Consider the following 18893-nt stretch of genomic DNA (forward strand, 5'->3'; position numbering starts at 1 on the left):
TGGGATCCACCAATGTTACTGCATTGTTGCATGCAGCACATAATTCACATTTTCATTTGTATGTAGTATTAGCAAACAGAGGACAATAAGGTAGTTTACCCATTCTTTATTATTGATACTTGTGTCCAGTTGTAACCACTGTGGATATAGCTGCAATGCTGCAATGAAAATCCTAGTGAAAATCTCCTGGTGAGCACATGCTCACAGCTGCTGTTGGGCACATGGAGTGGACTTCCTGGGTCATAGACAGGGTATGGACATGTTTACCTTCAGCAGATATTCCCAAACAGTTTTCCAAAGTGGTCTGCATAGTGAACAAAAGTTTTGGTTATTCCACTACTTTACCAACACTTTGGGTTGACTGGAACGAATATTTTGATGAAAAGATGATGATGATGGTGATGATGATGATAGGAGCTTCTCATTAAAGTTCGTACAAAAACCAAGCACTGGGCTGGTCACTTTGCCTATATATCTCATGTCATCTTTAAGGTACTTTTCAAGAGCACTATTAGCTTCATTCTGTAGACAACAAAAACTAGGCATCAGTGAAATCAAATACTTCGTAACAGTTAGTAGCAATACAGGGTTTGAATTACAATTTGTCTGGTAACCAACCTCAGCGACTCTCTAGTCCAGATAAAATGTAAATCGTCCCTCCAGAGGGTGAAGGGGAAGCCCTGAGCATCACAGTTAGCACAAGAGTGGTTGGTATGATGACTGCAGAAGGTGAGTGGGGACCCAGCTCTATAGCTCTATTTGAAAGCTGGGTTATGTCACCCTATTTTGGAACCATGAGCATAAGCATTCTCTGTAGGGTTTAATTCCAAACATTTCTCAATGGGTGATTATTTTGAGGACTGATTCTGAAGACAGACGATGTATTTATATTCTAAAATAGAGGGATGTAAACCAGTGTTTGGGTAGAGAGTTAGAGGCAGGGCTCAGTCCTGGGACCACAGAAGAGCAACCACAAGAGCAGTCAATGGCATTGTCCTCACTTCTGATGTCAACATGCACTCCTCGGTCCCTCAGCCCTCACTCCCAGGCCCAGTCTCCAGGCCATATGAGGAATACCTACCCTTGAGAACACAGCAGGAGCCAAGTCCACTGTTTTCATGCCTGCGTGCCCCTCGAGGGTTACATAAATATCCATGGGGAAAAATATTTCATGGAGCAGGAAGAAAACAACATGCCGCCAAATAATTACCCTTCCACCAGAGATAAGAGGCAGACTCAAGTATTGAGGGGCTGCTTTAAATCAGGCACTGTTCCGGGCACTGCCAGATACATCATCTTAGACTTCACAATGACCTTGAGAGACAAATATCTATAACCCCCAGGTGACCTGTGTGGGAACCAAGCCTCAGTGAGGTTAAGAAACCTTCTGAGGTATTACAATGAGAGAAACAAATAGCATAATAGTTCCATTCTAACAGAGGATGTAGAAAAGGGAAATCTGGGCTTTTCCAAATTGTACATTGTGTCTTTAAGGAGTCTATGGGAGCATAGGTTTACATTTATTTATTTATTTATAAAGATTTTATTTATTTATTTGACAGACAAAGATCACAAGTAGGCAAAGAGGCAGGTGGGGGGTGGGGTGGACAGGCTCCCTGCTGAGCAGAGAGCCCGTGCACGGAGCTCCATCCCAGGACCATGAGATCATGACCTGAGCCAAAGGTAGAGGCTTAACCCACTGAGCCACCCAGGTGCCCCTATTTATTATTATTATTTTAAGTGAGGTAAATGAAAGAACACTGAATGCGTTCCCGCTGACTGGCTGAAAGCTTGTTCTGGAAATGAAAACTTCAGAAAAGCAATTCAGGTATCATGGTCCAGCAACCCTTACTTTATGAACCATGTAATGAGAGGTTCAAGGGGACTCATCTCCTGTAACATTGTATCACATTATATGAGTTTCTAATCAGTTCAAATGTTTTACCTTCTAGTTTTGTGTCACTGCAATTATTTCAGAAAGTACAAAGTTTCCATTAATTAAAATGGAAGTACCAGTTAGATGCAACATTGGTTTGGTTTTAAGTTCAAGTTAAAAACTAACGCCCAGCTTTTGTCTGGTTTTAGTAAACCTATGTATTTTTCTGCCCTATATTTTCATCTGTTGCTGTTTTAATGGCCTGACCAGGTCATATGTGGTGTCCTAGGTGTGGGCATACTTTGCATACATTACAACCCAAGCATTGAGAGTCATTCAGGATGGGACAATGGGCTCATAGTCTAGGTGTAACACACACACCACACACACACACACACACAAGGCTGATCCACCCCACCCGTGATGGGTGACCTCTCAATAGAGAAACAGCTAAAGACAAGGGGAGACACAACACACTCAACTCTCCTGTGTTCGTGGCAAAGACTGACTAAGCCAACTGAACTAGTTCCTGGATACCCTGGGACACTTTGTGTGCTGCTCAGGAGCCTTTCTTCCAGAACCAGAGAGTGGGGCTTAGTGCCCCCCCCGCCCCCCCCCCCACCCCCCCCCCCCCCGCGCCAGCCCCATTCTGGAGAGGGAGGGCAGTAAGGAGACTAGAATGCCCCCCGCCTGCTGGAGCCCAGAAATGTGCTGCTGCTTTCACGGAGACAGCAATGATGTGGTGTGTGTGCTCCTAATCCCTATTCTAATGTCTCCAACATCTAGTGGTTAATTAGCAATTTGGCTGCCCCCAATATGCAAATGAATGACAAGCACAGGCCCTCCACATCTGTAATTATTTTGCTGATTTACAAGCCACTTTCCTCTCTGTGTAGGTTTTTCTGTATGTGTGCATTCATGCATCAGGGATTTCATTATTTTTAGAAGCATACTCTGTGCGTTTCTATGCTTTAATATTTTCCGGCTTCAGTAATTACTGCATATATATATATATGTATATATATATATGTATCCCCTCTCCCACTACCACCTCCAAATGCATTTATTTGTTAGGGATTCTTTCCTTTGATAAAGATTGGAAAGTAAGATTTATCAAGGAGCTGAAATCCAAATTGCAGAGAGCACAAGATTGAAAGATGCACATTTCTATGCTGCCAAATCCTTATCTGGAATCGGGAGTCTTGCAATATTGGATTTTCCTCCAACCAGCTCTGGTGAGCACGAGCCACGATCTGCGTTATCCATCTGCCTACTTTGGAGCAGGGTGTTTTACTATTTGGCGGTTTAAATGCTTTACGTTTTTGCCAGCGCATTAAGAAAGGCTCTCATGTTAAATTAAGTCAATTAATAAATGGAGACACATTAAGCAATCAATTTTGTCAGCCTATCTCCCCAGCATTATGTATGGTTGGCTGTAATCACAAGATAAATGCAATGAGCTGATCTATGGTAATGTTCAATAATACATTCTCCGCCAGGCTCAATTCATCAGGGAGTTTCGGTAGGGGAGGCATTTGTTATTGGCTGTCTCTGCACCTCAAGGATAACATTTCTGTCCTTTTGATTGGCCGCCTCACTGCTGCAAGGTTCTAACCGTCTTATTTTGATGATGAATATGAAGGCACGCTAAGCCGGGCTGGAGCGGAGTGTCTCAGAGGCTGCGCTCCTTCCAGAGCCCAAGGACTTACAGCTTCTTCCGCTGCCTCCCTGTGCCAACAACCACCCCCCCCCCCCAAAAGTTGTGATGCTTTTCTTTACCCAGTGCTTTGGGCTGTGTTAGATCTTATTCACCTCCGCTTCAGCACTACAAGGCTAAACGGGTTGTCTCCGCTGCTGGACAACTGTCTGCGTTGTAAACCCCACGCACAACCTAAAGGTGAGTTGCTATCATTTTATATTCGCGCAGCTCGGGTTCCAGTCTTTTCTCTGTTGTCGGGACTCCCACATGAGACTGGATCTCCCAGCAAAGGCTCCCTGGCTAGGGCTCGACGCACCGGGTACCCGGTGGTGTAGCCCGGCTCATTCTGGCTTTCTAGGTCGTCTTGTGCTCTCGGCGACAGCGTGTTGTTCCCCGATTGCCAGGGACACTGGAGGGGTGGACTGGCCTCTTCTCCCTCTCCAGCACCCCCCGCCCCCGCCGCTGTCAGCCCAGGAGTGGGGTCAGGGTCACAAGTGAAGGTGGTGGAGGGAGTAGGGGGCGTCCCTCCTTGCTCCCAATATTCATGGCCAGTGTTCAGGAGACAGGATTTGAAAAGTTACCCAACTTGCAGACTGTCCCATGTGTTTTGGAAAAGCAGGCGAGCACATGGATTTTGGAAGCCCCTTCTGGCGACCTCTGAAGTAGCTATGGGGGGCGGGGCAGGAACCCCCAAGAACGGAACTGGGGACTGGGTGAGAGGGCTCTTTCTGCGAAGTGTTTATCGTGCTCAGCCTCGGTGTGACTGTGTGTGTGTGTCTGTGTGTGTGTGAAGAGAGAGAGCGAGCGGAAACGAGCTGGGAAGATCGGGAGGAGTTTGCTTGCGGGGAGCTGGCTGCGCCCCTCGCTCCGGGGACAGGAGGGGGCAGGAGTTTGCTTCAGGTTGTGTAATAATGAAACCGGCTGGGAGCCGCTGCTGTCTGAATCACCGCAGGCCGCCGGCTGCTGCCGGTCTGGCGCCGCCGCCTCTGCATGTGTGCCTCCAGGCCAATGCCCTTTCGCCAAATAGCCCAAATCAGAGATCTGGAGAGGACGGCCCCCATCACAGCCAGGTCAGGGAGACGAATGAAGAGCTGTTGGCTTGGGGCGGTGGGGAAGAGAGGAATACAGTGCCCGGGTGTGGGGTGGCGCGGATGAACTCCCCAAAGAGGAAACTCTGAGCCTACCGTGGCTCTGTTGAAATTAAACGATGGCCCCGATGGGAGTTGCTTTCCTGGTCCTCGCCGGCTTCGCGCAGGGCTGAGTGACAGGGAGGAGCGCGGGTCTGCAGCAGGAGCCACTGAAAGGTCTCAGTGAGGACAGATCTGTCATTCTGACCCTGCTCTCCGGTAGGAAGAGTGTTGCTTGCTGCTCATCGCTTTATAAACTCCTACAAAGCGTCAGACTCTCCTCAACCGGAGCCCCGCAGGTCAGCCCTGATGGGTGCCCATCCCCTCCCCGCACCCCAGTTCCTGGAAGTCCCTAGGAGGGACGGCTGCTCAGAGGCCTTAGAGGTGGCCAGTCTTGGGTGGAGGGGTGAGGAGCCGCCTTGGGACTGGGGCAGTGCCCAGATCCAGGAACTGGCCCTCTGAGGTACCCAGTCTGTGACCAGCACCAGTCACTCTGTGACTCGGCTCTGGGGCTCATGCTCTCTCCTTCCTATGCACTTGTGCTCTCTCTCTCTCTCTCTCTCTCTCCCTGTCTCTCTTTGCCTTCATGGGTTAGTTTTATAAATGAGAATTCACTGCCAGTCACCCTTAGCAAAGCAAGTGTATGGCATACATACTAAATATGATTCTGAATTCCATTTTATGGCCACTTTTGAGACCGCATTCAAACTCCCATTATTTGTCACTTTACGTTAGTTACTTCCCTGTGGCAAGAAATTTTTGTTTACTCCTATTTTGCATTTAACACCCTTAAAATTGTTTATGAAACTTAGCCTTTTCCAAGTTTGGATTTATATGTTCATTGACTGCGGCTGATGATGGAGGAGAGGGGTGCTGAGATTTGGGGGTGCGGTGGGGTGAGGTGAAGTGCATCTGTGAATATCTTGCAGGGATGTCTGCCTGGATATTGGTAAGTTGTCCTGCTGCCTGAATCCCAAGAGTTCAGAGTCAGGTCTGGAGGTTAGGGTTGGCTCACCAGCTGTGTGCCCTTGAAAGACTCAATCTCTCTGAGCCTTCCCTGCCTCACCTTTAAAATGGACATAGGAATGAATAATTCCATGGCTCTGGCTCATGGCTAAAAACGATTACTAGAGGTGAACGTGCTTTCCAGCACTCTCTTCCAGGAAAAAAAAAAAAAAAAAATCATGTTGGGACGCCTGGGTGGCGAGGTCAGTTAAGTGTCTGCCTTCAGCCCAGGTCATGATCTTGGAGTCCTGGGATCAAGTCCCACATCAGGCTCCCTGATCAGCCAGAAGCCTGCTTCTCCCTCTGCCTGCTGCTCCCCCTGCTTGTGCTCGCTCTCTCAAATAAATAAACAAATAAAATCTTTTTAAAATTATGTTATTGTGCATAACTTGTGGGGTTCCATGAGGAACTTTAGAAGTAGCCACTTAAAGCCTTGAGCCCACTTAGAAACCATATAGCAGCAACATAAAAATAGGTGACATATGCTTTGGGAGGCTATTTCTGTGGCTCACTTTTTTTCAAATACATACTCATTTGGCTCTTGATTTCCCGTAAAAAACCACTTAGAGGTTTTGCTCAGACAAGCGTCAGCAAGGTAAACAAAGCAAGGTGAGAGTGGCTGATGCTGCGGGGGGTCTGATTCCCGTGCATCCTGCCAGGCACAGAGAGCTCTGCAACCCAGAGCACCTTGATGGTGTCTCCATAAGCACATTGTTTGTTTCCAGGGTCCAGGAGGCCCATCAGGTAAGTCCTACCTGCTTTGCAAACCTGGGCATTGACTCCCATTTGCAGAGAGTTTAGAGCAACATTCTAGAGGTGCGTGGCTGGCCCTAGTCACTTACGTTAAAAAGCAAATAAAACCTCAAAGGAAAAGTGCACCTTCTAAGCATTAATTTCCATAGACAGACCACAGAAATATGCCTTGGATATAATAAGCTGTGATCTACATGGGGGAAAAAATTCTTTTTTTTTTTTTCCGAAGAAAAAAACAGTTGTGGCGATGTTAGCCCTGAATAGCTATTGATCTGTGTGCCTCCCTACACTTGGTATGACAGGCTGGTACACGAAATGGTGACCAAGGACAGAGACGGCAACCTTGCTTTCAATTTTTAGGTTGTGTGCAGCTGCAGTGAGGGCTGGGAAGCCTGTGTTGTTCTTTGTGGAAGCATATTTGCACTTTGTCCTTTCCCGGGCTTTTCCCGAGAATGCTAACTGTATTCAAGGACCGGAGGCAAGTGCTGAGTTATAATCAAAATTCACTTACTGAGCAGAGAAAATCGTGTATTTACCGTGCTTCTATAGGTCACCTTCATTCTCAATCTTATTATGGCGATTACTCAGTAAGCGATTACTTCAAGCAAGCTGATGCCTTTCCTTCTAAGTGGAAAGCAGAAGCCTTCCTTCGAAGGCAGACACTCTGGTTCAAGCCATTACACCCCTTAAGCCCACCCCTAATTAAAAGGGCCATTTAGAGCAGCTGGACTGGAACACGAGGGATCAGAACTCCGGGGACCTCTGCTTTAAGCAAGGGGCAGGCAGAGGGAGAATGAGTAGCCCAGCCCTCTCCATGGAGTGCAAATGACACTCTGTGTTGCCCTGTGTCTCTTTCTGTCTCTACTGGTATGGATGGCTCCTTGCACAGATAGGATTCCAAATGATGCCCCCCATTTCTCCTTCCCACTTCATGAAATGTGACCACCAAGAAGCCAGTGTCCCTGGCTTGCTGCCCTCTGCTTCATTCACAGAGGTTACAGAAATGTAGCTAGCAGGCTGCAGGCTGCAGGCTGGCACTAGGGAGGGCTCCAGCTCCTGGTCCTGATTCAGCATTCCTTTCTCCCTCGTGTTTATGCTTATTTCCAAATCAGGAAAGCCTTTCTCCTCCTGGCTCCTCTCCTATCTGCACTAGCCACTTCTATAATGCCCTGTCCAGGCAGCTCACCCTTCTCCCAACCCATCTCTAGGATGTCCTTCAAAGGTTGGGATGGCCGGTCCCCACACCCAGGCCTTTCCAGGGAAGGGTCTGTAGCAGTAGCCAGAGCCCCTCAAGGGTCAGTCCTTAGCGCTTCCCGAGCAGACTGTACCCGTGCTGAGGCTGGCTGGACGACTTCCCCCTCTTAACCACAGCCCTTGGTAAACAAGTTTACTAAAAGCCTAGCAAAAAAGCATTCTGGCAAACTTCTGAAGGCCCCTGCCAGTACCAAGTCATTGCTAAGATCCCCCAGTGCCCTTCCCAGCAGCTAGAACCAAGGGTATAACTGCCCCACTTGTCCTGAAGGCTACTCACACCTCCGTCCTGCTGGTCCTAGACCTCTTCTTTTTTCTTTTCTTTTTAAAGGCTTATTGAGAGAAAGAGTACACTGCATGTGTCTGGGGGAGGCAGTGGGAAGCAGAACCAGAGGAGAGGTAAAGGAGAAGAATCTCAAGCAGACTTTCCACTGGGTGCAGAGCCCGTCTGGGCTCGATCCCAACACCCTGAGATCATTAGCCAAAACCAAGAGTCTGATGCCCAACCAGCTGAGCCACTTGCCGCCCCCCAACCCAGACCTCTTCTTTATGATACCTGCTAACCTTGGGCTTATGGACAGAAACACGCAGATACACACACACCCACACATAGGCACGCATGAGATGGGAGGGGCCTGTGGGACAACAATGGCTTTCATTTCGGTGCCTGCCTGACACTAAAGCTAAAATCCGGGCATTTTAGTACCATTACTTGAAGCATACACATTGTTTCATTCTAAGACCCGCCCAGCCAGTGTGGATGAATGTGTGTTGAGTGACAGGTAAAGGGGGGGGGGCTCTGCATGGAGGAGGTGGGTGATCACCCCAGGAGGGAACCGAGGAGAAGAGCTGTGTGGCAAAGCCCAACATCGCCTCTGCTGTTGGTGGATCATCTTGGGAAAATCCCGTTCTCCTCCCTGGGGCTTCCACTAACTCTGCTCGACACATGCAAGGCAGGCGGGCTGAATGAGAGCTAAAGACCTGAAAATTGTTTTTAGAGATTTAGAGGGTGGCCTTTGGAGTGTTCAGCCTCAATACCTGTTTTAAAGCTGTTTAACGTTTCCGACAAGATCGTTTAAATAGCTAGTGTGTGGCTTACTCAGCCCTTGTTGACATAACCCACCTCTGAGGATCCCACTGCTGTCGCCTGGAAATGTCACCATCTTCCTTCTGCTGCCCTGTCTTGAGTCTCTTCATGGTTCATTAGCACCTTGGAGGGGCTGGAAAGGACGGAGGGGGGCTAAAACGTGGTGTGGTGGTGGTGGTCGCTCCCTGGGCTTTCTTCTGAAAGCTTCCCTGAGCAGTCTCTTCCAGCCCTCGGGTTCCCTGCGACTAGTGTAGGACCCCAGCTCTGGCAGGCACGGAGCAGTTATGTAGCTTTTCTGGTTAATGATGATTGCAAATGAGGCTCCAGAGTCCCATAACTAACAACCCCGAGCCCCGGCAGTCATTTGCTAGCTGGGAGCTAGTGATGGAGTTGCAGGAAGGCTGAAGCTGGCGCGGAGGGGAGGGGAGGCGAGGCGATTACCTCTGTACTTCCATTTATCCAGCAGCCCCAAAGCAAATTCCATGCAACTCCCTTAACCACACAGCCCCTCAGGGTGCAGAAACTAGTGGCGGAAAGGAGGGAACAGGTTCTGAAAGCGTTTCTTGAAATCCACAAAGAGGTCAGAGCTATTGGATCACTACCGCGGGGTAAGGCAGAGTATTTTCTAGCAATTAACAATAGGGGAAAAAGAATAAAATAAAATAACCGCCTGTGAAGGGATTTTACCCTTTACAAAGTCATTCAGACCCAATAGCTCTGTTTCTCACAGGTGAAACAGGTCTGTTTCAACGCTACGTGTCACCTGGAAGGGATTGATCTGGAGGACGGAGACCTGTCCTCCCACAGGGGCCTGGGGCTCGGGGAATGACAGGGAGCATGTCAGAGCTGGGAGGTCACACTTTCTTATTGTACAGTCTAGGAAACTGAGGCCAGAGAGGGGGAACGATGTGTATTTTTTCCTGAGGGCTGCTGTAATGAACTGGCACACTTCTGGGCGGCTTACAGCAATAGAAGCAAATGCCCTCACAGCTCTGGAGGCCAGAAGTCCAAAATCAAGGTGTCAGCAGGGTAGTGCTCCCTCAAAGGCTCTCCAGGGAGGAATCTGCTCTTTGCCTCATCCAGCTTCTGGGGGCTCCATGTGTTCCTTGGCTTGCGGTCACATCACCCCAATCTCTGCCTCTGTGGTCCCATGGCCTTCTTCTGGTCCCTGTGCATCCTCTCCTCTGTGTGGCTATCCTACAAAGTGACATGGGACTGCATTCAAGGCCTACCTGGTCAATCCAGGATAAGATTCTCCTCTCAAGATCTTTAACTTAAACCTACCTTGGTCACAGTCATACTCACTCGTTTGCTCTATAAACTAATAGTCACAGGTTCCAGGCATCAGGATGTGAACATATCAGCTTGTAGGCCCCCCTTCAACCCACTAAGGGACTTTTGCAGAGTCAACCCACTGAGTGACAGAAATAGAACCATGAGTTGGGTCTCCTAATGCCAGGCCAACATCCCCTACACTGTCCCAGGCTGCCTTCAAATCAATCCAAACTAAACATCCCTTGCTTGCGTGCATGCCGTCAGAGCAGAAACTTGCAGCGACCCAATTCCTGTGCCCCATCAGCCCCGGGCCAGCAGTCTGACCTTGAGGTTGTATCACATACCCTACCATCCTCCCTTCACCAAACCCACATTTCAGTAGCAAATCGAAACCTCTGCATCCTCCTCCCCAATTCCCTGACCCCCACCCCCCGCCACAAATCTTTTTCCTTTTTTTTTGAATTACTTAAAAAATAATATAATTAACAGGAATGTATGCACATTGTATTTTTTAAAATCAAAGAAGAAGGAGATGCATAGTCAAAAGCATAGACCTTTAAATCTGGCAGATCAATACGGATAGAAGAAGTGGGTGTAGGGAAAAACAAAAAACAAAAAACATGGTCTTTGGGGCAGACAGACCTGAATTCAAATCCAGACTGTGCCACTTGTAGAAGTGTGTGACTTTGAACAAATGACTTAGGCTCCCAGATGCTCCATTTGCTCGTGTTTTTTTTTTTTTTTAAATGTGAACAGTATGTTATTTAATATAACTTTGTGTGTGCATAGAAACCATATAAGTAAAAAAGCATGAGATTACATATTTGATTATATTACAAAAGGGAGGAAAATAACTAGTGTATGTATATTGCATTCTGGATACAGTTCCAGGTATTGGTAAAGCTTTTTAAGAGACCTGTTTCTCAAGCAGTGACCTGCCTCAGGGCAATGACTGCTCTCTCCTTTCCCACAGCCTTAGTATTTTTTTGCCAAAAGGGCCCAGATTTGAGTAAAGGGGAGCGCCGTGAGTGCAGGATTCGGGCATAAGGACTACACTCTGTTGAGCTTTGGCAGGTGGGTCATTTGCTCGTGTTTAAAAGGGAGAAAATAATATCCCCCTGCTATGGCTGCGTAAGGCTGAATTGAGCTCACGTGAGGAGAGTGTTTGCCGGAGAGAGTCTGTAAACAGCAGTGGTTATTGTCAACATGGTCATTATGAGGAAAGCAACTGCTTGGAAGCTGTTGGCAACTCCCCACCGCCCGACCTGGCTGTCTTTCTCTGCCCTCCCTCCCTCTCTGCAAGCCTCCTGCTCGCTGCTTCTTGATATTTGTGAATTGCCCTTGGCCTTGAAGAGAACAATTATTGTTTGTGCCTTATATAAAAGTAAGATTTGTCCCTACTGCATAGCTTCAGATAGAGCCCTTGAAATAGAGCATGGCTTGGGTTCTGAGCCCATCCGTCCCACAGGAGAGGGGCTGGGTCTCAGGAGGACAGAGGTGCCTGCGTTGGGATGGGATGAAGAGCTGGGTCCCCTGTCATTCACAGAGCCAGGAGCCGTGCAGAACATCCTGAAACTTGCCCCTCATGACTTATGCATGACTTCATTAGTGGCAGCTGAGTAGGCCCACGGGCAAGTGGCTCTGTGAGGGGCATTTGATCTGGAGGGTGGGAACCTGAGCGGAGTGACACCACGGAGAGATTCAGAGGGGTGGGGAGATGGAGGTGGGCAGAAACCGCACGCGCCCAGGAGATGGGACCTTTTCTCTTTGCACTTTAGTCTGTCCTGCCTTGAGAAGCAGCTTGCCTCTGTGCGGGGCAGGGGTGAAGGGAGAACGGTCCTCCGTCAAGGTTGCAGCCTCTACAATCGAGGGAGGGCAAGAGAGATGCTCTCCCCTTTTGAGCCAAGGAAGAATTCCTGGATCTCACTGTCGTAGGGGAGTTTTTAACAGTACTGAGCTCGGCCATTGACCTGGGTCCCCTGCACTCTAGCCTGAGTTTCCACCCACGCACGCACACTCACACAGTCAATGGCGAGTCTGAGGGTGCCAACCTCTTTGGACCCTGCGTGGCGTCCAAAGAGTGGGGCAAGATGACAGGATGCAAAGGCCAGTGGACGGGGAAACGAGACCCCCAGCATGGCGGAAGAAAGAATAATAATACGGAGGTGAACGAGACCCTTCTGCTCTATCCAGTCTGTAACTGGCCACTCCAGTCTCAGGAGAGAGGCAAAGGGAGAAAGCAGTGTTGGGAAAGAAGAGAGTGCTATTCTAGCTGAGACCTTAAACTCTGACTTTTGGAGTCAGATGGATCTGGGGTCGCGTCCAATGAGGCTGCTTTCCTTGAGCGATCGCTCTGACCTCCTCTAGCCAGCATTTCCTCACTTGTAAAATGACTGCTTTGAGGACCAAGTCATGTGGCGGGCATCAGGTGTTGAGTGCAGCCCCTAGCACATAATAAACACTCCACTCAGGGGGGCCACCATTACTATGAAGCTGGTTCCGGAACTGATGTTATCTGGTGCGCAAGGGCTGACCGAGCTTCTTTTGCCGAATGTGTATGCATGACCAAACTTCTCCTACTCCAACTGGACAGAGGGAAGGGGCAGCACTGAGATGACCTGTGTTGAGTCACTAGGATTTCAAAGCACAGTCTGTTCAGGGAAAGAGAGTTAGAGCGACACCCAAGTTCCAGGTCCTGGTCTGAAAAACAAGGGACCAAAGGAATGAAGTGACTTCCCCAAGGTCACAGCTGATGAGGGGCACAGTCAGCTGCTCCGTGACACCACACTGCTTGGGGATGACGCTGGTTAAGGACACTGCCTCTCTAATATGACTTGGTGGCAATGCTGGACATCTTCCCAGGGGGTCCTTGTCCCCAGGCACGTGCCTGGATGGAAACCAGCCAGGCAGGGGTGGGGCATCAAAAGGTAAATATTCCTTGGGTCTCTCGTACTAGCACAAGTACACAGCGAGCACAGGGATGAGGCTCCAAATGAAGTCACCAAAGCCATGAAGTCCTAGCCCAAGACTTTCAAATAGCAGATGGATCAAGTTCTACTATTAAAAAGCTACATTTTCATCTTATCCACGGGCCCCAGGTGAAAACACGCTCGGAAAACAGATCTGAAACCAGCCTAATGTTTTTAGCCTTAGAACAAGGTCCTTGTGGATCATTTAGAATTGTGGTCTAACTGGAAATGTCAGTTTTACTTGCAAGATGCTGTATCTCTTAATAATTCCTCTGTCCTTTAATGTATTTTTAACCAGGAATTTCTGATTAGGAGGGAGCTGTGTGCTGCAGGGCTGTCTCCAGCCGAGGTACCGAGAACTCCAGCAAGGAGAGAGTAGCCTGTGGAAGGGGCAGGGCTGGGCTCCCCAGGATGAGACTGGAAAATGTCTTCTAATGGAGGAGAGAGGCCACTGCAGACCCCATTTGAAGGGGAAGATGGGCTTCACTTGGCATCAGGAAGGCCCACATAGAGAGAATCATATAGAGATCAATAACAGATTTTGTAAGACTGGCCAGCAAGTCTGACCACCTGTCGCGCTTGGCAGCCAGACATCAAGGCCCCCGAGATCTAACTCCTACAACCTCACCAAAGATGTGCCAGGAAACCTAGAACCTCAGGGATCCTTTCTATAAATCAGGGTATACTGCGACTTACAGTAAGCTAAGCCAGCTACACAGCCTGAAACCTTTAGACAATCATTTTCTGCTATCGCAGGTATGCACACAATCACAACAATAATGACATTAAGAGCCCCAAAAGGGCCACCATTCACCGAAGGCAGGCTATGTCCAGGACCAGTATTAAATCCTGTGCATTTAATTCGCACCAGGAAGTGCTGTGTTATTACTGTTCTCCATTATACAGAACACCGAAGCGGAAAAAGGTGGAAGAGCTTGTTCATGGTGGCGGAGCCTTCTTAAATTAAAACGTTGTACTTTTAAGCACTTCTTGCTAAGTCACCTGTTAATATCCTCTTTTCACAACGAACAACAGAACCCGCTTGCTTGGCCAGAGGACTAGTATCAAGTACATTATACATAATTTAAAAACACTGAAGTGGGATCCTGATTTACTCACCCCTGTGTATGTTCATCAAGTCCACACATAGATGCTTCAGCTCCTGGAGCCTGGACTGGAGGACGGTCCTGGGAGGCATTCTCCAGGCTTCTCTACGCTGCCGGGTGGAACCAGGCCCCTGCAGCCTACAACAGTGATGTGACTCCCTCCTCCTGCTTCCTGGAATTGCCCTCCAAATGAACTACTGCACCCAAGTCCTTATCTTGGGCTCAATTTTAGAGAACCCAAGTTAAGACTAGTTATGTGTGTGTGCTTCTATTATTATTATTATTATTTTTAGCTAAGGTTTACTGAGCACTTATAAACTGCCAACTGCTGTGCTAAGTGATTTCCCAGAATTGCCTTTTTTAAACATCCTCAGAACAATGCCATCAGCCTATCCCCAGTTTGCACAGGAGGAAGCTGAGGCACAGACAGATTAAGTAATTTGTCCAAGGATTAGAGTTTAGCTGGTGCTTTTAACCTCTGTCTTTTTTTTTTTTTTTTAAGATTTTATTTATTTATTTGATAGAGAGAGAGATCACAAGTAGGCTGAGAGGCAGGCAGAGGGGGAGGGAGAAGCAGGTTCCCTGCTGAGCAGACAGCCCAATGCAGGGCTCCATCAGGGCCTGATCCCAGGACCCTGAGATCATGACCTGAGCCGAAGGCAGAGGCTTAACCCACTGAGCCACCCAGTCACCCCAATTTTAACCTCTGTCTTAAGCTGTCTCTCCCTCTTGATGAAACAATTGTTTGTCCTGGAATTTCCACAAAGAGCACAGTCTTCCAAATTCAGGCTCAATAAAAATGATGATTTGCATTAAGTACTTCAGGGGAAACTTTCCAACAACTTTATCTGCATGCCCAACTCCAAATTATTCTGCATAAAATAAATTTGTCCTCTATGACCATTTTTTTTTTAAATGGGTGCACAGCAAAGGAAACCGGCAACAAAATGAAGGCAACCTCCTGAAGGGGAGAAAATATTTGCAAATCATATATCTGATGAGGGGTGAATATCCAAAATGTATAAAGAACTCAACTCAATAGCAAAAATAACAACAACAACAAAAAAAGTAAAGATGGGCAGAGAATCTAAACACAGTTTTCCAAAGAAGACATAGAGATGGCCAAAAGACTCACGAATAAGTGTTCAGCATCACTCATTATCAGGAAAATGCAAACCAAAACCACAGTGAGGTATCACCTCACACCTGTTACAGCAGCTATTATATTAAAAAATAACAACAACAACAAACAAGTAGTAACAAGTGTTGGCAAGGATATGGAGACAAATGAATCTTCGTGCACTATTGGTGGAAATGTACATTGGTACGGCCACTATGGAAAAGAGTGTGGAAGTTTCTCAAAAAATTAAAAGTAGATCTGCTACCTGATCTAGCTATTACACTCCTGGGTATTTATCCAAAGGAAATGAAAACGCTAATTCAAAAAGCCATATGGACCACTCTGTTCATTGCAGCATTGTTTACAGTAGCCAAGATAAGGAAACAACCTAAGTGTCCATCAATGGACGAGCAGATAAAGAACATATGATATCTGTCTGTACCTCTATATCTGTCTCTCTGTGTGTATACACACACACACACACACACACACACACACACATCTATAGATATCTATATCTATAGATACATATCACACAATGAACTACTATTCAGACATAAAAAAGAAGGAAATCTTATCATTTACAAAAACATGGATGGACCCTGAGGGTATTATGCTAAATGAAATAAGTCAGACAGAGGACACAGATACTATATGATCTGACTTATAAGTAGAATCTAAAAAAAAAAAAAAAAAGAAAAAAGAAACAAAGCAAAACTCACAGATGCTTACCAGAGGGAAGGGGTTTGGTGGTGGGTGAAAAGGGGAAAGGGGTTCAATTGTCCGGTGACAGACCTATACTCATTGTGGCAATCATGCTACAGTGTATACAAAAATCAAATTACTATGTTGCACACCTGAATATAACATTACATACACGTTTACCTCAGTATAAGTAAAATAGATAAATGGTTACATGTTTTGACAGGCAGACAGATGTCTGAAACTAGCACTGACCCCCAAATCTGGGGCATGTGATTATCTTGTCCATACCTCACTTGCTTCTCAATGACAATGGGAGCTGGCTGACCACATCACAAAAGCAAATTGTTCTCTAAACATGGGGATAACATCCAATAGGCCACTTTTTCTCCAAGAAGAAAAAGAAACAAAGGAAATTTTTTTTTATACAAAAGAGAAAATGTCCTTTAAGAGAGCCTCTTACTATGTCACACCCATTCTTTTTTTTTTAATTTTATTTTTATAAACATATAATATATTTTTATCCCCAGGGGTACAGGTCTGTGAATCGCCAGGTTTACACACTTCACAGCACTCACCATAGCACATACCCTCCCCAATGTCCATAATCCCACCCCCCCCCCACCCCCCTCCCCCCATCAACCCTCAGTTTGTTTTGTGAGATTAAGAGTCACTTATGGTTTGTCTCCCTCCCAATCCCATCTTGTTTCATTTACTCTTCTCCTACCCCCTCAACCCCCCATGTTGCATCTCCTCTCCCTCATTTCAGGGAGATCATATGATAGTTGTCTTTCTCTGATTGACTTATTTCGCTAAGCATGATACCCTCTAGTTCCATCCACGTCGTCGCAAATGGCAAGATTTCATTTCTTTTGATGGCTGCATAGTATTCCATTGTGTATATATACCACATCTTCTTTATCCATTCGTCTGTTGATGGACATCTAGGTTCTTTCCATAGTTTGGCTATTGTAGACATTGCTGCTATAAACATTCGGGTGCACGTGCCCCTTCGGATCACTACGTTTGTCACACCCATTCTTTAAGAAGATCCGCAGGCCTTTGAAATTTCCTGTCTCATTGACCGCCATATTTATTACTATCTTTTTTTTCCAGAACCAAAGAGAAAGGAAATTTTGATGACCAATTTCTATCTAATCTAAACTCAGCCTCCATCTTGATTCCTGGTAAACCTTTCCCCGAATTCCTAGCGAACACTGTCTCTTTCCAAAACTCCTGTGAGACAAACTGAGGGAGGGAGGCATCAGTCTGAGAGGTGAGCTTATCAGAGAGAAATGGAAAAATGTTTGATGTTTGTGAGCTTTGCTTCCAGGGTGCAAGCTGGAGAAATGCAGAGGAATGTTTATACTGACTTTGGAGAGCAGAAGGGAAACACTCAGCCAGACACTGCCAAGTGGAAATCACCAGAGTGAACCCCAGCCCCCTCTTCCAGCAGCCTGACATCTGGGGACCAGAGTGAACCCTAGTCCCCTCTTCCAACAGCCTGACATCTGGGGAGAGGCCCGGAGGACTGCCATGGGGTTCGCAGGGGACGTGGATGTGGAAGGAATGACAGGAATTGTGAGGAAAATGCCCCCACCATAAGTGAAGTGCCATGGCACCCCATCCCCTATGACCCCTGCCCATCCCCGCACCCCCCATGGGGATGGGATGGAAGACAGCGGGGCACATACTGGCACCTTAGGACCCCTTGCTGCCTGCCATGCCTGGCCCGGCCTCCCCATAAACAGGCGGGCTGATGAGCACAATAAGAACGAGCCTCATTGAAGCCAAAGTGATACATCTGTTTATGGTAATTAAATAAATGCCAGTTGGACCCATCTCGGCGTGCTTACTGAAGCAATTGCCAGATACATGCGGCTCTCCAAGAATCCGAGAGAAATTAGAGGCGAGAAGGCGAGTTCCCAGGCACTTCCACCCACTTCTTGAAAATACTTGGCTGAGGAGATTTTCTCAGAATCGAGAGGCTGAGCTTTTCTCTGCAGTCTGGCTCAGTTCCCGCTGGGTCTTGAGCAAGTCATTTAACCTTGGCTTCTCCATCTGTCAGGTGAGAAGGTGACACTTGCTCTGTGCCTCCGTGCAAGGTGACCTTGGTGTGCAGAGATGGGTCTCTATCATTGACCCTAACTCCAGGCTGCCTCTTTTCCAAAAAGGTTTGAGGCAATTTGCACCAAATGGCACAGTGGCGAGGAAAGTTGAATGGTGAATGCAAGTGGGTCCGTTGTAGGAGCCTAACCCGTTTATAGTGAGCGACAGCAATTTGGTAGCAAAGGGAAATTCCATGGACGTATTTTAAACACCTCTCAATATACTGGAAAGATTATGGCCTCTGGACTCAGACATGGTTTCCGATTTAGCTCCAAAGTTCCTGTGTGACCCTTGGCAAGTACCTTAACCACTCTAAGCTTCATTTTCCTTGTCTATAAGAAGGCATGCAGTGTGAAGCAAAGAGAGGACTAAATGTGGCAAATAAATGGAAATGCATCTAGAACAGGCACCAAGCACATAGTAGTGTCATCATAAACACTGGCTTCTTTTTCCTGCCTACTTTCTTTCCTTCCTTCTCTTCCTTTCCTCCCTTCCTTTCTGCCTTTCTCCTTCCTTGTTTTTTCTTTTCATTTGTCTTTCCTCGTTAAATAAGAAAGTCTCCAGGAAATGCTTCTGCCATAATTTGATTAGTGGGTTAAAAGGGCCTCTCTGGGGATGAGAAAGACTTTGGGATGATGAAAGGAAGAAATCCTTGTCATGCAGGGAAGGGAAAATTTTAAAGATGGGGAATGACGGAATTAACTTCTCCAAAGTCACCAGGTGAGTCTTAATTGGTAAGATGGGTCCCCTCGTACACCTCAGCTCTCTCAAAGGGATCTAGAGGATCTAGATCTAGAGGATTCTAGAAGGAACA

The 18893-nt window shown here is 47.2% G+C and overlaps 1 protein-coding gene across 1 annotated transcript in view; it reads left to right on the top strand.

Moving 5' to 3' along the window:
- The first annotated feature begins 716 nt into the window (after nucleotides 1–716).
- SIAH3 (siah E3 ubiquitin protein ligase family member 3) overlaps nucleotides 717–18893 on the top strand; it is a 72099-nt gene continuing 53922 nt past the window's right edge. The window contains 5 exon segments of the mRNA XM_047722062.1: nucleotides 717–729; nucleotides 3529–3666; nucleotides 3669–3695; nucleotides 3698–3736; nucleotides 3739–3773. Of these exon segments, the coding sequence (XP_047578018.1) occupies nucleotides 717–729; nucleotides 3529–3666; nucleotides 3669–3695; nucleotides 3698–3736; nucleotides 3739–3773 (252 nt within the window).

Source organism: Lutra lutra, chromosome 3 (assembly GCF_902655055.1).
Source record: "Lutra lutra chromosome 3, mLutLut1.2, whole genome shotgun sequence".
Classification (NCBI taxonomy): Eukaryota; Metazoa; Chordata; class Mammalia; order Carnivora; family Mustelidae; genus Lutra; species Lutra lutra.